Genomic DNA, 19,143 nt, shown 5'->3' with positions numbered 1-19,143 from the left:
CTGGACTGGAAGCTTATTAGAAATATCGAATCTCAGTCTCCGGTTGGATCTCCTAAAACAGATCCTGCATTTTAGCAATATCCCCAGAGGCACACTAAACTAGGCCGCATCACAAGAGTTGCAGCTAAATCTGGACGAATTATTTTATTTGCATTCATACCATCTGCCTTTCTGAAACCATGAGATTTTCAACAGGCTCCTTCCACTTAGGGCTATCATGGAGCATTTCATTAGAAGCATCCTAATTCATGGGAAAACAAGTGTCCTTCAGTTTCTCTTAGGAACAGTCTGTAAGACTTGTAAATGGCGAAATGTGACCTTCTGTTCACATTTAAGTATCTGTAGTTTTATCTCATTATGCCACCCTGCTTGGATTGTACTCTATTTATTATGCTAACACTTGGAGTATGTGGAATTATTTCTGTTTTTACCCCATGGGAAGGTTGGCATAACACAAATATGTGCATCAATTATCCATGGTTCATGGTCAACCGGAAAATAGGATATCCATGCTTATTACAAAGAGAAAACAACAATAAACAACAAAAACAAACAAAAAACTATGAGACAGAATTTAGAAGGGTACTCAGACATTTTAATTCTGTCATGGTTCCTGTTTGCTGCCGACACAGGAGAGCAAATCATTTATTAAATTATATAATTTTAAGTTAGAAAAATATGATAATGTCAAAAGCCCATATAACTTCACCTGAGACAAGAGCCTAAGAATGCAAGATGTCTTTACAGGTGGAAATTCCAAGCTTTCCAAAATATCTTCCTTCACTTCAGATTGCTTACCATCTTTCTTATTCAATGTTCCTTTCTCAAGTTGAAAACAAATTCAAAGTTTTCTGACATTAGCGAAGGTAGCTCATACAATAAGTAATTATGGAATCAGAAATTATTGCCTTTTCAGAGGGGGTGGAGACTCTCAAGACGATCAACCTTACAACTTGGTTTTATTACCAATAATAACTTTAAAATACAATGTTTCATTTACTAACAACCAGTCTACGTGTCAGTAAATCCCCATTTCTGTAGATCTGTATTTCTTTAGGATGACTGCAATGTAGATTCTTTCAGGAGAAGCTCTTTAAATATCTTATAATGACTATGTTTTATTTGTAGTTATTAAACCCCTATATATAACCTAACAAAGAAAAACAAGTACCAAATTAAGGAGCTGGCTTCTATTTCTACTGCAGTTTTAGTGTTGTTCACTTCTATCATGGCTCTTACCACCAGTTCATAGAATTTGATTTCTTTTTGTGAAATACAAAACATAAAATTCAAACACATTTGTACTTCAAACACTATTTGCACTTCTCAGGTCTAAAGAAAGATAAATAATCTAACTTTATACACAACAGCTGTCATGGTTCATAGGCATCTCGAATAACACGTCCATTATCGAACTACTGATGCCCAAGCCTGATCTTGTTCCTCCCAAACTCATTCCTGCAAATTCCTAAATACTCAGGAAAAGTGATTCCTAATCACCTCTGGCCCCGCCCTTTTCTCACCATCCACGTCTGATCCTCAGGAAGCCGTCCTGGGATCACCTTCAGAACGTCCACAGAATCCACCGCCACTCTCTGGCATGTAGCTCATCGCCGTGATCTAATCCAGAATGGTTGGCGACTCTCTAATGTTTATGATTTTAACTTTTTCTTAAAAGCCCATGATATTATAAAGGTTTAAAAATGCAGTAGCTTCCTCGCCTGTCTCACCTCCGCCCATTGACTGATCCTGTCCATGTAGAAACCAGATGCTGTCAAATCTTGGCTCTCATGTCTTTGAAGCTCAGATCGTGAGCTGTGGTCTTTGCGGGAACCAGAGTCTCTCACCAGCTGTCTCCCTCGAGTCCTTAAGCTGAGCTCTCACGGGACACGCGTCTCACTCGCCCCACAGCACTAACAGTGGCCTTCCTGTGGTTTCTTGAATGTTCCTGGCAGGTTTGCTTAGAGCGTGGCCGGGCCCTCCTCCTGCACCACGCTGCCCAGTTGGCGGTAAGGCCCACACTTTCACTTTCTTCTGAATTGTCTAAGTACGACAGTCACCCCAACCACCCGCAGGAGCAGTGTGTATGCTCTTAGCACAAGTTTCTCCACTTATTTTCACCTGTGATAAGTGCATTCACTCCTTCCATCTCTGTCTGTACCACCCAAATGTAAAGGCTGAAACTCAGTTTAATCTCTGATCTGCCCTCCCCATTTAATGGAATAAACATGCATCAGGTGATGGTTAATTTCTATTTTTGGATAAATGTTTTCAAGTGGATATGGGATGACAAAATGTGGGTTGGTTATACACACTGTTTAAAATCGTGGGTTTTGGTGTTAGAGCTGTTTCAAAATCTGCCATGGTCCCAAGTTAGTTTTATGATATTGAAAGAGATATTGAACATCTTAGGTGTTAATTTTACCATCTATGAAAGAACAAATACCAGTGTACATGGTGCAGCATCATTGTGCAAACTGATGAAAATAATACATGAAAGCCCTAAGCCCAGTGAGTCCTTAAAGAAAGATTAGTGACCGGTAGTGGCAATGCCTGATAGACTCAAGTTCCCCTATGAGAAGGTTTTTAGGCAACTTCTTTCCCACGAGTTTTAATTTTTTTACTAAAAGACTATGACATTATAAACTTTCCAAAATGAAAATACAACCTGGGCGGCGCCTGTGGCTCAGTGAGTAGGACACCGGCCCCATATACCGAGGGTGGCGGGTTCAAACCCGGCCCCGGCCAAACTGCAACAAAAAAATAGCCGGGCATTGTGGCAGGTGCCTGTAGTCCCAGCTACTTGGGAAGCTGAGGCAGGAGTTGGAGGTTGCTGTGAGCTGTGATGTTACAGCACTCTACTGAGGGCGATAAAGTGAGGTTCTGTCTCTACAAAAAAAAAAAAAAAAAGTTGCAAATAAAAAAGAAAGAAAATACAACCTATATGATTCTAACTAGTTTAAAATATTTAAGTAACTGCAATTTATTCATTCACTATTTTATTTTCATTTATGTCTCTTTAAAAATTTACCTAATGTGTCTCCTCTGTAGCAGACACAAGAGACTTACAAACCTGTATTAGTTTAAAGGGGAGTTAAACACGTGCAGATATAAACTATGATACGACGTGTCACATGACGGGCTAATGACATTTAGACAGCTGCCCGTGGCTGAAAATCCACACATCCCTGAATTCCTACACATGATGCATGTGGACCTGTTAAAACACCAGAGAGGAGAACAAAAATGTTTGCCCTTGGAAGCTTGTGTTCTGAAGCTTGAATCCTAATTTACAGCAGGGAAGTTTCCCTTCGCTCTGCTGTTCATGGTACTGAGGGCCAACCCCATGCCAGATGGGCACTCAGGATGAAGGAAAGATAAAGATAAATGAGGCTGATCTGAAGGTCGCATCTGAATTAAACTTGAAGGTCAAGTAGAAAGGAGAGAGGGTGTTCTAGGGAAAAGGGAAAATCTCACCAGGGCAGGGCAAGAATACAGCAGAGGTTTCCAGAATGGAAGATGGAAATGTGTCCAGACTTTCAGGGTAAGTATCAAAGCACGTGCATGCTGGGCTTTTTGTTTGCTATGTGGCAATAAAACGGGAAAGCAACAATTTAGCAACATCTGCCGGAGCCAGTGTGGACATCAAGGTGGGAAAATGCCAAGTGGGAGGACGAGTTGAAGACAGTCGGGGTGCAGCCTGAAGAGGGAGGGAGCTTACCCGTCCACGGTGGGACCAGCAATGTGTGTGAAAGTCAGTTATAAATTTATATAAACAAGTCATAGTTGTCTAGTGATCATTGAATTCTCATCGAATGTGCCATCTCCTTAAATATAGAAAAAAAGATATTTCTCTGCTCTCCCAATATTTTGTTTACATTTATTAATTTTACCAGAGAACTAAGTTTATTCACACATATTCTCGATTAAGCAACATTGCTATACACAAGTCTAAGACTTGATAGAAATCCTCTGCGACTCAGTTTAGATGACAACGTTTCACTGGTATAAAAAGGAATCTTAGAGCTAAGGATGCTGCAATGGGAAAATTACAACCTTTTCCTCTTTTTAATCTTTCTTCCTGAGTCTCTTTAAATAATTGAAGCTGGCACTGTGTCTGTTACACCAAGCTGTCTTGTGCCTTGCAAATGAGTCAATTAGCGGAGACCTGCAGGTTTTTACGTCATCTGTCATGAAAGAGCCCCAGAATCAATGTACACACGATGGTTGGTTCTGCTCATCAGTGCCCTACATCTCTCTCCGTGTATAGATACGCATTTGTGCGTGTGAGAGATACGGGTCCTGTTTCACAGTAAATCACAGAAGGGATCTGGGTGGGGACTGAAGCTTCTGGCATTGAGGCAGTGATGGAAAGAAGGCGGCTCGGGGATGGCACCAACCCTCGGGGGGCTGCGTCAAACTCCCAACCTCAGCTCCAATCAGAAAAATCACGAGATCTAGTCGCACTGATGTCTCATTATCTGTGTGCTTCAGGTTGAGGATAATTGCTGAATAAATTAGCATCGGATCAGAGAGTGTGAGATGAAGGACAAATAGGAAGTGAGTTGCAACCTGGTCAACTAAAAACAAGTCGGAGCCTTCCTAAGGTGACCAACAGAAGCTACAAGAGCGAAGGGAAAACACGGTTTTGGCTCGTGTAGAATGAAAAGTGAAGGTGAAGAAATACTTTCCTAAGAAGTGTTCACGCTCTCCTTTACCTACACCTGCAGCCTCACGGTGGGCAACATCCTCCAAAAGACAACGGAGACTTCACCTCTTTCATGTTTACATGGACGGAGCTGGAACATATTCTTCTTAGCAAAGTATCTCAAGAATGGAAGAAAAAGTACCCAATGTACTCAGCCCTACTATGAAACTAATTTATGGCTTTCACATGAAAGCTGTAACTCAAATATAGCCCAAGAATATGGGGAAAGGGGAGAGGGAGGGAGGGGGGAGGTGGGCGGAGGGAGGGTGATTGGTGGGATTACACCTGCGGTGCATCTTACAAGAATACACGTGAAATTTACTAAATGTAGAATATAAATGTCTTAACACAATAACTAAGAAAATGCCGTGAAGGCTCTGTTAACCTGTGTGATGAAAATATTTCAAATGGTCTATAAAACCAGCACATTGTACCCCATGATTGCATTAATGTACACAGCTATGATTTAATAAAAAAAATAAAGACATTAATTTATCACAATGGTTAATTTCTCTCTAAAGTTAGGCATCACCCAGACACATGCTCACGCTGTGCACATACACACACAGTCTGCCCGTGTACTCACTTTTGGTCACGACACCTTCTAAGTGAATGATGTTGGGATGATCAAACTGTCCCATGATACTCGCTTCGCCTAAGAAGTCTCTGCGCTGCTTCTCTGTATAACCCACTTTTAGGGTTTTGATGGCCACAGGTAATTCTCTTTTTCCCGGTAACTTCAAACGTCCACTACAAACTTCACCGAATTCACCTTGTGATAAAGATGGGGAAAATGTACAAACTCATTTGCAATTCTTACTCTAATAATGTTCTAATGCTCTCTTAGAATATGAAAGCAGACAAAAAAAAAAAAAAGAGCCAAAAAGGAGAGTTTAAACTTCATTATCAATGTTCGTAAAAATAAATGGTACATTTGGGAAAACCATCTGCAGGGGATCCTAAAACATTTTGGGGGTTATTAGCTCCATCCATCTCACCTACAAAAAGTTTAATGAAAGCATAAGAAATAAAAGAAAAGCAACAGACTAAAAAATACATTTTCTTGTTTCTCTTTCTACTCTAGTAGTATAATTAATAAGAAGAAAAAAGAACAAAGGTTATAGCTAGAAAAAATAAAAAAATTAAAGCACAGATGAATTATGTAAATATTCAGGGTATTACAAATTCTCTCTATACCTGTAGTAAATGGTGACATATTATCTATTTGAAAACAGAATTTTTGCCAGTTTCTTATTCCGTAAACCAGACGTTTGCTGGTTTAAGCACGAGCCACAGGGAAAGTTGCATTAAAATGTGATCAATTCCATCCCACTTGGAAAGCTCGTCAATTAAAAGAGATAGAAGGGATTCTGCCTTAGATCAGCCCCGAGATACATCACGGGTGATGCTACGGCAGAAGTTAGAAGTCAGAGTCCCGCGCGCTGCCCACCTGCTCCGATGACTCTCTCGATGGTAATGCAGGAAGCTTCTATCTCCTTGGCGAACTCGTGGACAGCTTGGTTGGGATCTTCGTAGGTGTGGGGATCAATGTAAGTCCTTACTCCTGGTAGCTTAACTGCAAAAATAAATGTGCTTTAAAATAGCAGTGCTCGTGATGGATCAGTAAAGTTAGAAATGTTATTGACATGCTAGCATGCCTTAAATCTCTAATTCCTGGAAGTAGCTGAGCTACAAGGATAGGCCCCCTTCCGAGGTGGGAGAGGCAGGTGTTTCAGCAACAGCACTTCTCTAACTTAGACACCTGCACCACACGAGAAATGCACAAAGGATGACAGATTGGAAGGGAGACAACTTGACGATAAATAAGTGGGTCATTCGTGTGTGTGCATTCTGTTCCTCTCAGAAATATGATCCTAGATTTTCAATTTAACAAAAACAATCCGCAGTAACTTCCCAGTTATTTCACACCACCGTCAGGGGAGTGATGCAATAAGGCTGATACACGAGTTGAAAGAAAACGAGGAACCCATTCTGTGTGCCGCCTCTGTCCGGGTGTGACGCTGTGCAGGGCCCCGGTGCTGCAGGAGTCTCAGTTTTATCACCGTTAGACACTACGGATAGAAATGCCGCCCTCTTAGGGTTATTTTACTATAAAACACCAGGGGACTCCGGAACAGATGGACTCAATGCTTTGCAATGTTAGTTGTAGATTTAATGATGTTGATGTTGGCAAAGTGATAAAAACAAAAGAAACTCTCCTTGTCATTTACTTGGTAAATTAACTCATACTGTACCACTTAAGAAAAAGTGGTGAACATATTAAAATGCCATGATTAAAATTCACTTAGCCTATTTAAAAAAAAATTTTTGAGACGAAGTTTCACTTTGTCACCCTCAGTAGAGTGCTGTGGCATCATAGCTCACAGCAACCTCAATGTTTTGGGCTCAAGCAATTCTATTGCCTCAACCTCCCTAGTAGCTGGGACTACAGGCACCTGCCACAACACCCAGCTATGTTTTAGAGATGGAGTCTTGCTTTGGCTCAGGCTGGTCTCGAACCTGTGAGTTCAGTCAATCCACCGGCCTCAACCTCCCAAGTGCTGGGATTATAGACGGGTGCCACCACACCCAGCCTAGGCTATTTTTTTAAAGCTCATTTGCTGCTACAAAATCTATTCAGGTAAATTCTCACTATTAATCTTAAAAGACAGAAAAAACTTAGAAACTTCATTCATTTAACCTGGCAGTATTATTTAATGATTGATTTCTATTCATTGTGTTGCTAGGAATTAGAATTAGCCTGGGAATTTGATTTCAAATATAATAGCTTTTTATATGAAGAGTTTTTTTATTGTATAGTTACAATGAAAGTATTCTTTAAAGAACTGAATAAGGGATTCCCTCTCTACTGCTGGAGATTCTGTCAAAGTGAGTCTCGGTCGGCCACATCTGGAAGTGGCCTGCTGGTCGCATCACACTGGAGGTGCTGTCCCCATTTTCTTGGTCCCCCCCTCTTTTGTTTATAATGATTATCAATCTTTTTCCCTGTCAATAGACTCTATTCAAGAAAGAAAGAGAGGAAGGAAGGAGGGAAGGAAGGAAGGAAGGAGGGAGGGAGGAAAGAAGGAAGGAAGGAGGGAGGGAGGGAGGGAGGGAGGGAGGAAGGAAGGAGGGAGGGAGAGAGGGAGGAAGGAAGGAGGGAGGGAGGGAGGAAGGAAGGAAGGAGGGAGGGAGGGAGGAAGGAAGGAGGGAGGGAGGGAGGAAGGAAGGAAGGAGGGAGGGAGGGAGGAAGGAAGGAGGGAGGGAGGGAGGGAGGGAGGGAGGAAGGAAGGAAGGAGGGAGGGAGGGAGGAGGGAGGAAGGAAGGGGAAAAGAGAAGAGAAAAAAGAGAGAGAAGGAAGTAAAAGAAATGAATAAACCGTCCAGCTACTGTCTAGAACAAGCCGGCAATGTCCACACCCGTCTGGTTTACAGGAATTTAACAGAACACTTTTCCAATATGATACTTTTGGTGAGTCATTACAAATCCTCTACCCTAAAGTGAGACAAAACCAGCAAGAACGTCTGCTGCTTTGCTCTGTTTTACTTTTCACGGTTTGCTTACTGTGCCCGTTATGGAAATGCATCTTTTCCTCTTCGGGATCTTGCTTTGCTTTGCTGTAGCCGCACCGCCTGGAACAAAGTGAGACTCGGTCAGCCACATCTGGAACTGCCCTCCGATGGCCAGTTGAGATTATTATAATCCTAAACTGATTATCATCTGAGCAGTTTCAAACAACATCAGCGTTCCTTTGATAAGACCTATTTCCCGAGCCAGCATTCCTCACTCTCAGCAAGTAATCTTGCCTAGATCTTGGGAAGTCAGGGCCACCGAAACCTACATCTGATCTCCTTTCCACACTCCTCCCATCCGGCTCGGGCTCTGCAGGTCTTTTCCTGTTTTGCTCCCTCAGAGGCCACCATCTTTCTAAGAATGAATCACCAACACGTGTCTCTGATACACACTCTTCTCCCAGCTTCGGCACCCCACAAATTTGGTTCACTGTTTGTCTGTTTTTCTGGAGTCTTGGCCCCCTTGTTTTCCGCTCACTTCACTTCCCTATGAAAGTCAATCCGCCTCTCCGGTCCCCTCTTCCACCTCACACTCCCTCTTTCTCACGACCACCTACGGATCTCCAAGTCCTCACAGACCACTCTTCCAGCTGATGAAAAATCTGTCCTTTCGAGGTTTGCAAATGACACCCTAGCCTCTAAATCCAATGCTTTATCTTAATTATTCATGATGCCCTGAGACGGCTAACTGCTTTCCTCAGGCTTCTTGCCCCTTCCGCATTTATAAACTGACATTTTCCTAGGTCCTCAGCATGAACTTCTCTGCCTCTGCCCTCTCAATCCACCCATGTCTGTCCACCCACATCTATCCCTCTGGTTTAATTTCTTTTGAGAACTATATTCTTATTGCTGGTAGATTGATTTTATAGGGATATTCAACTGATACTCAAACTCAATGGACCTTGAAATGAAATCAGTGTGTTCTCCTTTGCTTCTTTTAACCGTCCTCTTTTCCTGCTAATGACACCGCCAAGGCCTTAATCCCTTAACATGCAGGTTGTGCTCCTGTGCCCTTCACAATAAATTAGTTGCCAGATCCCTCGCGTGAAATGATGCAAACAAATTAAAACCCATCTTTGCTTCCCTTAGCTCTGTCATGCTCTCGGTTGAGGCCGTGTTATCTTTCCTCTGCGTTACTGTAAATGCCTCCAAAAGATGCTCGTTCCTTTAACTCTCCTTTTCTAAAACTCACATAACCTCAGCCAAGTCTCACACGTTAGACGTTCTGCTTGCTTACTAGTCTGAGTTCTGACTCCCCCCCAACTGTTCAACTTCACTTGTGCTAAGCTTTTGCCTAAAATCTCCACGATATTTCTCCCTGACTCCATACATAAGGCACACATTGGTTCATTCATCAGTGATGTTCTTCCTAAACATTTCCAACTGTTAAAAGTCAAGTTTAATTTTTACTTCTTCACTTTTCCCCTGTGATGTTCTAACATGGTTCTCTCTGAGCCCCACAGCCCTCTGTGCCCTCTCAGGGTGCAATGCCCGTTACAGGGACATCAGAGTCACGCTGATGTGTTTTTCCTCATGATTCATTAGTTCCTGGATGGCAGCAGCCAGCGTTCCCCTGTAATTCCTGGTGGTCACTCAGCCCCTGACTCAGACTCGGTCCTTAAAATATCTGCCACGTGGATGAATGGATGAGTGGGTGATATTTCGTTGTGTCTACACAATGGCAGGTGCTTAGAGAGAAAACAAGCCATGGACACCAAGTGGATGATTAATCACATGACACAAAACAGCTGGCTGCAGTGAAAATATTTAAATCATTTTGAAGGGAGACCCACAGAGGGGATTTTCCTATTCACAAGCTTCCACCATAAAACTGAGTTCATTAAAAACAAAAATTCGGGGCAGCACCTGTGGCTCAGTGAGTAGGGCACCGGCCCTATACACCAAGGGTAGCAGGTTCCAACCCAACCCTGGCCAAACTGCAACAAAAAAGTAGCCGGATGTTGTGGCATTGTAGCCCCAGCTACTCAGGAGGCTGAGGCAAGAGAATCACCTAAGCCCAAGAGCTGGAGGTTGCTGTGAGCTGTGACACCACAGCACTCTACAGAGGGTGACAAAGTAAAACTCTGTCTCGAAAAAATAAAACAAAACAAACAAACAAACAAACAAAAATTCCATTTACTTTCGCATTAAGGAAAAACAGCCAAAATAATCAACTGGCATGATATTTTCATTCCCACGTACACTGAAAACATCTGTGTGATGAAGACGAAGTTTCTAAGAGACGAGTACAGAGACTGTGCCCTGATGAGGGATATTTCAAAATAGTTTTGTATTTCATATACAAATAAAACTAATTTTATTCTGTCATTTTCTGGTGTGTCATTACATACATATTACCCCAAAATGGTTAGTACCATCTTGGAAAAAAATATGATTATATTTATAATGTGAAGTAACACAATCTTTTAGTAAAGTACAGCTTGTAAATTATGAGTAATCATGAAGTAATATACATGATACAAACAATGTTCTTGGGTGAAGAAAATACACAGCAGGAAGCTGGTGGCTTTTCAAAGTTTATTTATAACAGTGAGATGGAGTTGTCCTTCAAGGGCTCCTGAGACATCTCAAGTTGAGCCACCGGGGAAATGGGGAGGAAAAAACTAACACACGACATCAGGCCGAAATTATACGTGGCATTTGGTCTATTTCAGCTAACACTTTAGTTATTTTCATACATTGTTCATCATTTTTTCTAGATATTACATTATCTTTTCATATGTTCCTCCAGAGAGAGCAGTTGTTAATATTTCTTTTTAACCATGTTCTAAGTAGGATTGTGTAAAATTATACTAAGATTGATGTTATTTAAATAATACTGACAAAAAAGGTTCTTTTCATTAGAAGACCTCTATAGAGACCTAAAAGCTATACACACTCCGCACTTTATGTTAGGAAACAAACATCTACCTTTAACTCTGCCACCTTCAAAATAATAATAATAATGAGCTTTCAAAACTGTGTCCTCAGATAGCTTTTATCATTAAAGAACCCTTGTGGATATTTTAAATTGCATGCAAATTCCACATATGAAAATGGAAATCAAACTAGATCTCATCTAAAAAATGATTTGGGAGTACACTGGTGCGGAGCGGTTAACATTTTATCACCTAGGGTGAGAGTCAGGAGGCCCACAGAAAAGAGTTATTTTTGACCGTGGGCATCTCTGGAGCTCTGGAACATACACGGCTACATGCCACATTAACATGTAAAATTAAGTTCTGGAATCCCCCCCAAAGCATCATTAAAACACGTCTTAACAAGACACAGCAGTGAGAGAGGAGCTGGCAGAGACTGAGGCCAGGCAACAATCCAGCCTCTGACAGCACTGCAGGAAGCTCACTCACCCAGGACCGGCTGCCGCACCTGCTGCAGGTGCGTGACTTTAACCAATCAGAGTACACTCAACAAATAAGTCATCTGTACATCAACTATGCTTCCAACCTTCTGGAAAGGATTCCTTTTTTTCTTAATGAAAAAGATATAGTCTTTCCCCTCCCATTTTGCTTCCTATCACGATGTTAATGAGCTCTGAAATGATTGTATTAAAAAATATCTGTAGTGTTAGTATTCAGAGGCATGATCTTCTTCTAATCATTTGGACTCAGGCTCTTGTGGAAAACAATGTGGCTTTATTTTTTAGTACTAAAGCTAGGCATAAGAAATTGTACCTGGGCCTGTAGTCCCAGCTACTCAGGAGGCTGAGGCAAGAGAATCATGTAAGCCAAAGAGTTGTAGGTTGCTGTGAGCTGTGATGCCACTGAGGGCGACAGAGTGAGACGCTCTCTCTCTCTCAAAAAAAAAAAAAAAAAAAGAAAGAAAGAAAAGAAAAAGAAATTGTACCTGGGCATAAGTTCTATTTATTAATTAATATTTACTTAAAAAGTTGTGGAGATGTGCTTGATATATAAATACGTCAATGATCTTACGAGTATGTTTGAAATTGATTTTTCTTTCGTGACTATCTTAAGTATTTGGGTAAAATATCCCTTATAACATCAATGCAGATCTTAAAATCTTAGTTGTGGTCATATCATCAAAATTTGGATATTTGAAATTTCCACGTACATGAAATAATAAACAATAATCTGTATGTAGGGATGGAGGTACAAATGAATAATTCAGTTCTTGGACATAAATTTCTGATGTGATAATAAATTTGGGAGGAGACTGTCAAACTCTCCAGAGTACCAAGCCATGCATGGAATTAGTAATTTACTAGATGGCACTCCGGTGGCCAATGAAGAAAGATGCATGAACAGGATTTCCAAAAAGATGGTAAATTCTTGCTCAACAAGAGTCTCAGCATGATCAGATTTTTCTATCACTTCAGCCTACAGAAATAAAAACTGAGTACTTACATTGCCTTAATTTTTTTTTTTTTGGTCGGGGCTGCGTTTGAACCCACCACCTCCCTACTCCTTTGAGCCACAGGTGCCGCCCATTTATTGCCTTAATTTAAATAACGTGGGGGGGGGACACGCCAGATGGAAGAAGGAGGGGTTTGTGTTTTGATTTTTTGTTTTTTAAGTGAGTAAATGCAGTTCGTAGCTCAGAGACGGGCGCTCCCATACTGTTCCTCTGTGGTCCGTATTAATTTTAAAAAATGTTTTTCCTGTACTTAAAAGTAAAAAGATTCAAAAGAAAAGAAATTATAGCAAATATTAACATTCTTATGAGATGACAGAAAAAAACGTTTAATTTAGCTTTTTCAAAACTACTTTTCTTCATAATGGCACATTTCCTTGTTCTAACATAGGACCTCAACCACTGCCTCATATTGTATTGAAAGAATTTTATAGCTGGAATCTTGAATAAATTACACCTTTTTGATTCTTTTACTTCAAGATTTTCTCCAACTAAACAAAGGTAGTTTAAGCAAAAGATCAGCTAACTCAGCCTCATAAAATAAAGATGCATATTAATATTAGGTTATTAATACAGCTAATAAATACTGGAGATAGATTAAGTTTTGTTTAATGGGACAGCATTCTTCAAAAATAATCTAAGTACACAATCAGACAGTAAAGATGGAGGCTGTCTTGCTAACAGAACGTTATAAATCTTTATCCATGTTTTCCTTGTTTAAAATACTAGGATACTGGGATTTTGAATGTTTCCTTGGTAGGTTTAAGTTAGACAGAAAAATGCAACTAATCTATTTTGACTTGCTGAAATTTCTCAAGTATTTTTTTAAGAGAAATGTGTTCATGTTGAAAAACACACCCCTCGTTGGACATGGGAAGGAGATAATGATTATGCTAAAAAATGAGGGCCATTTTGTGGCTTACCATCTCATCCAAGATCAAGGATACTTATGTGAGAAGCTAGATTATTTCTTATTTGACGTCTTACATGTTATTTTATATTTTTATATTCTAAAAATACAACATTTTAAAAACACCATAATAGTGTAGTGCATATAAATTTATAACTCTTCCATTAATGAACTTTTAAAGTATTTTTAAAATTAGCTTTAATAGGGAGATCAGAACAATTTCAAATACTTAAAATCACTCAAGATAAATTATCAACTGGTCTCAATGTTGAATTAAATTTTAATTGACTTAGAATTTTGATATAACAATGCATCTCATAAAGCATCAGCACATAGGATTACATTTCCCTGTTTTTAGCAAGTTTTGTTCAAATGCTAGAGTAGCTATTTACTATTAATTTAAAACTAGTTCACTGGTGCCACCATTGGGTTTGTCAGTGAGAGTAGATCCATTTAATAACTCCTATAGGGTGAGGGTTGATGATAATTTAATAATAATAAGGTTTTGCAACAGTTTATGGTTGTATTTTACACAGCAAGCCTTCAACTAAAATTTAGTACACTCTATACAAATCTCAAGCAACCCTTCCTTCTACCTGCCACAGGGCACTTTAAATGAAAGTCTAGAATTACAGAGACAAAGTTTTATTTTTTCCACTTTTCTACTATATTTAAGAGAAGACTACTTCTACATACTTCCCTGGAAGATATCATGTTAAGACGAGTGAAATAATCTTGCTATAGTGTGTGCAAAAAAAATTTCTCTTGCTTCCAATTTCAAGAAATTTACAGCTAATATAGATAAGAAAACATGGTTTACTAAAAAGTTAAGATTAACATTTCAAAAAGATTCATAATCCTTTTGGCCAGAGAAATGTGTTGTGTTTTATTTTGAATATCTGTGCTACGTGTCTGAGAAATTTAAATAACTGCTTCATAAAAGGAGCTAGAGTTCATCTCCTAGGTGTCTGATTAAAAGTATTTTAAAAATTAAAAAAAATGAATTTTGTTAAAAAAGGAGGATAATCTGGAGATCAGAGATTAGGTAAATGAATAAAAATAATTTCACATCTCTATTGCCCATGTAGTGACATTTTTACCCTTGCCCCTTGAACCCCTCAGAAGATGCAGTGAATGATATGAAAACACTGGGAAGTTTGAGTGAATGAATGCAAAAAAAATCTGACATACATTTGATTTGAGACATGCAAGAAATGGGTGCTTTGGGGCTGTGAGATCTTCAGATGGATTTATAATGATTACTATGTATTATGTTACTGATACATATTGGTTTCTGTAACTACAACACAAATGAATATTCAGAGATAAATAGTAACCTTATTTTAGAAAGTGCACACGTTAGTAGTGTAACATTAAAGAGTCAATTCAACATTGGTGGTTTGTAAAAATAATTTTTTGAGAAGCGAAATTATGATGAACATTTCCAGCTGGTTGTGATAGCACTAAAAACAAAGACAAATACTAAAAGACATCTCTGTGAAAAACATGGGCATTCCCAGGGACAGGACGCTGAAATCTAGGCATCTCAGCTGTGTTCAAAATAGTTCAGAAATAGCTTCTAGCACTGGGTAGATTTCATGAAAGCAATGGTTGGAATCCTAACTTACATTTATCCATGTCACAACAAAGAAAGCAACCACAGTGATGAGAAATAATTTGAGATGAAAGGATTTAAAAATGGCAACGTGTAATCACAAATGTCATCTGATACATGGCGTAGCGTGCACTTGAAACGCAATGGAACGTGGCTTCCTGGTGGGAAATATGACAGAGTTAAATTCAGAAGCTCAGAGCCGCACAGAAGCTTTAATGCATCTGAATTTTGAAACCAAAGGTTTTCTTGATCAACAGTTCTGAAATCACGCTCTTCAACCCTAAATTCCCACCAGGTATCTCAGGGTATTTCTAAAAGTCAGTTGACGATGAGAAATTTTAAAGTATATGGATCGCGATAGATTAAGGTCAAAACCAATCACGTATATATTCATGAACAATGTTTCCAGAAAGGAAAAACAACAAGATTCCAAGATCCAAAGGTCTACCCATCTCTATTCTATAATTGCAAATGTTTCTGCTCACAAATGATAATGACAGAGTGTGCCTGGAAAATCACTGACATGGCAGTTGAAAATGCTGGTACAATTAGACAACCTTAGATGACGAGATTTCAGATTTCTTAGCTTTACCCTGATTCCACTAGAAAAAATGATTCTTTTCTGCCCTTAATTCCCATTTTCTAAGGCTGTTTTCTCTTCACTGCTTTAATCTAAACAAATCCTTCATTGAAACCTTGTAGTGACATGAAAATATAAAATGGAACTTCAGAACACACAGCAATAAAAACGTTTTTGTCTTTTATCCTTTCCAGTTCTCCTCCTGAACGACTTTATCACTGTCTAATTTATATGAGCGCCACTAAAGTTCGTCTCTTTTGCTTTGTTTTACTAAAAATACAGTTTAAAAAAAAATTCCAGCTCTTCCATTAACCTTCCCATGAAAACTGTTAGTATTTTATCGAGCAGGTCAGTACATTTGTGGTTAAATGACTTTTGCACAAACACACACGTATAAATACAAATATATAAGCACACACAAACACATTCATTGTCTCCACAATGAATAATTCTTAACATTATTCGTAGAAAGGACAGTGTGATCTATCTTTACTTTTCTGACGTGTTCTTTGTGAAGGAAAAGCTCTGCCTCCTACTTTCCTACTTTTATTTATTTTATAAACCTCTTGAAGCCAACTACACAGTAGAAAAAGGTATTATTTTTAAAAATCAAGAGTTTCAATTTAGCTAAAGCTTGTCTTTACCAGTAGTAAGTCATGGGCTCATAAATGCTCATACATCCATTGATGAGTCTTTGTGATTTAGTCCAATGTAGGAATAGACCTCAATCTTTTTTTTCTGAGATGTAAATGCTGTCTAGTTTGCTTCAATGATAATTTTTCTTTCTTTCTTTCTTTTTTTTTTTTTTTTTTTGCAGTTTTTGGCCGGGGCTGGGATTGAACCCACCACCTCCGGCACATGGGGCCAGAGCCCTATTCCTTTGAGCCACAGGCGCCACCCCTATATTTCTTAATTAATATCAAATTTAGGATTATCTCAAGCACTGAAGTAGACTAGGTAATTCAGTGACCATATTTTAGTTTTTCATAGCACATTAAAAGAGATCACGCTGTGATGCCATTTAATTTATACTTTGCTTATTTCTAGATTTCAGGTTTTCTTTGACTTGTCACTAAAGCCCCAGGCTTGTAAGAATTTCCTGTGTAGGTTAAATGATTTGGAACAAATCTTTACCTTCACATTAACTTCAAAACTTTTTCCAAACACAAAACTAAAAGGCTGAGTGCAAGTTTTCTGAATTACATGAGTCTGTTTCCTGTTCCCAGATGGCTGGTGGACCTTCCACCACTTCACGCATGCACACCTGTGCACACTCATTCACAGACATAAATTTTTAAGCAACAAACATTAATTTATATCTAGAGAATACATGTAACAATTTCAAACGCCCCTAGGAAATTCCATAATTCTCCAAAATATATTTTATCTTCTTTTTTTTTTTGGCTAATTTTCAGTACAAATAACAATTCAGTATAATAGTGCCAAGATTTAGTCTCTTTAATTTAGCAATAAATTGCATTTAGATTCTGTAATCTAGAAAGAAATTGGTGTAATTATGAGGTAGCTCTGATTAAGGGAAAGTCCCCCATAAATCTGGGAATAGAGTGCCCTGGTCTTATACTCTAGCCAACAGCATTATAGTTATACCACAAATACATATTTTTAGATTTGTATTTATAAATAAGACCCTCCCATTTGGACAAATTCCAAAGAAAGAGCACATTTTTTTACTTCATCCGTATCAAAGTAGGAATGTCATTTCTAATATCCAGCATAATTAACACTTAATAAAGTTAGGTAAACCATTTAAAAGTAGGTGTGATTTTACTTTCCAATGACACATGTACCCACGATGAGATGATAATAATCCAGTTACATCATGGTCATTCCATGGTGCTGTGAGACAGAACAGGTGACTTCACCTTGACAGAGGACACTCTGCCTCCACGTGTGATATGGTTTTCACTTAATGGAACAACAAAAACAGCGACATGCTGAATGCAGGGCAGAGGCTATCATCTTAGAACTCCCCGATTTAATTCGGAACCCCCGTGAAAGCCTCAGCACAGCGTATGAATGACCAACACAGGATGGTGTGCTACATGTTCTGTTTTATTTAAAATAATCCATCGTGAAATCACTGCTCTGGATCTACTTTGGGGAGCCAGTTGCATTCCATGATTCTCCCTGACGAGGTGTAACTGGTGTACTGACTGTTCAGATGCGTACAAATGAGAAAGGGAAGGGACGCAGGCGGACACCACACAGAAGTGAACGTGGGAGGGAGGGACACTGACCATGTTAGGCCTGGATGGGCAACAGCACACAGGGCAGGAGCCCTCCCACAGCCACATGAGCAGCAGCTGAAAGGCAAACGAGAGAGCCCAGGGTGAGGACAGATCAACTCCCGCAGACGCAGCATAAAGACACTCTCAGTCCACACACGTCTGCCTTCCCTTTCCAAACCAATAGCCCTGAACACACACAATCGAACTTTTCCACAAAGACTTTCAAATGAGGAAGGGTTTTATGGAGGGAAGTCCCATGTGGATATTTTTTAGTTTGCTTAAAAGGACGTTTCAGTAGGAAATAGAGCAAGCCAATTTATTTGAATGAATTGCATGCAATTAATATAGACATACAAAGATGTATGCTCATTTAAATAGATCTTTCCTCAGAAATTCCCTCAAAATTTACCTTTGGAAGATATTCTAAAGAGCCCTTTAAACACACGCTCTGCACACAGCCTCCACGTCCATTTGGAGGGAGAGCGAGGTCTTGCTAAGTTGACTCACCGATTTCTCATGCCAAGGGTATCAATTATCAAAGTCTATTGAAAACATTCTGCTTATGTGACTTCTTCAATTATCTATGGAAGGCAGCCAATTTCAATTTACATTTTCAGATTTTATAAAAATGCATCTCCAAATATATATTTTAAGAATGATTTCTATATAGAAAAAGCAAACTGTATATAATACATGCATTTTTATGGATACTGCAGCATTCAAGACTTTTAGAAATTTTCTACTTATTTACAGGTCAAAATGCAGAAAATGCAAAGTAAATTATTTTTTAATGGACTTTATTGATGAAATCCATGTAAACCGACAGCAGAATATAGCGTAGAAGTTATTTAGTGCTTCAATGCATTCACTCTTATTATTTTTTCTAAAGAAAGGGATTTATAGTGCCTTGAGTAGAACTGAAACATGAGGTCTGTAATGTGAGGTCTGTAACAACACACTTATCAGCAGGTCTTGTTTTTTGTTTAAAATCTGTCTACTTTGAACTTTTGCTATTTGAAATGTATCTATTCTATTTTATGTCAAATAAGAATAAAATAAAATATAAACATCCAATAAATTTTCACAGACTAGTGGAGACAGACTATATATATATATATTT

At 39.1% G+C, this 19,143-nt stretch overlaps 1 protein-coding gene across 6 annotated transcripts in view; it reads right to left on the bottom strand.

Annotated features, from left to right (window-relative positions):
• EPHA5 (EPH receptor A5) overlaps positions 1-19,143 on the bottom strand; it is a 306,886-nt gene that overhangs the window by 32,510 nt on the left and 255,233 nt on the right. For 5 of the 6 annotated variants that reach the window (XM_053607676.1, XM_053607677.1, XM_053607675.1 and 2 more), the window contains 4 exons: positions 18,033-18,098; positions 8,273-8,340; positions 6,159-6,284; positions 5,295-5,480 (listed from right to left, as the gene is read on the bottom strand). In XM_053607676.1, coding sequence (XP_053463651.1) covers positions 5,295-5,480; positions 6,159-6,284; positions 8,273-8,340; positions 18,033-18,098 — 446 coding nt within the window. The remainder of the gene's footprint in view (positions 1-5,294; positions 5,481-6,158; positions 6,285-8,272; positions 8,341-18,032; positions 18,099-19,143) is intronic. The other variant, XM_053607674.1, reaches the window with a different exon arrangement.

Source organism: Nycticebus coucang, chromosome 10 (assembly GCF_027406575.1).
Source record: "Nycticebus coucang isolate mNycCou1 chromosome 10, mNycCou1.pri, whole genome shotgun sequence".
NCBI lineage: Eukaryota > Metazoa > Chordata > Mammalia > Primates > Lorisidae > Nycticebus > Nycticebus coucang.
Note: the sequence above shows the minus strand (reverse complement) of the source record. Positions and strands in the feature narration are given on the sequence as shown.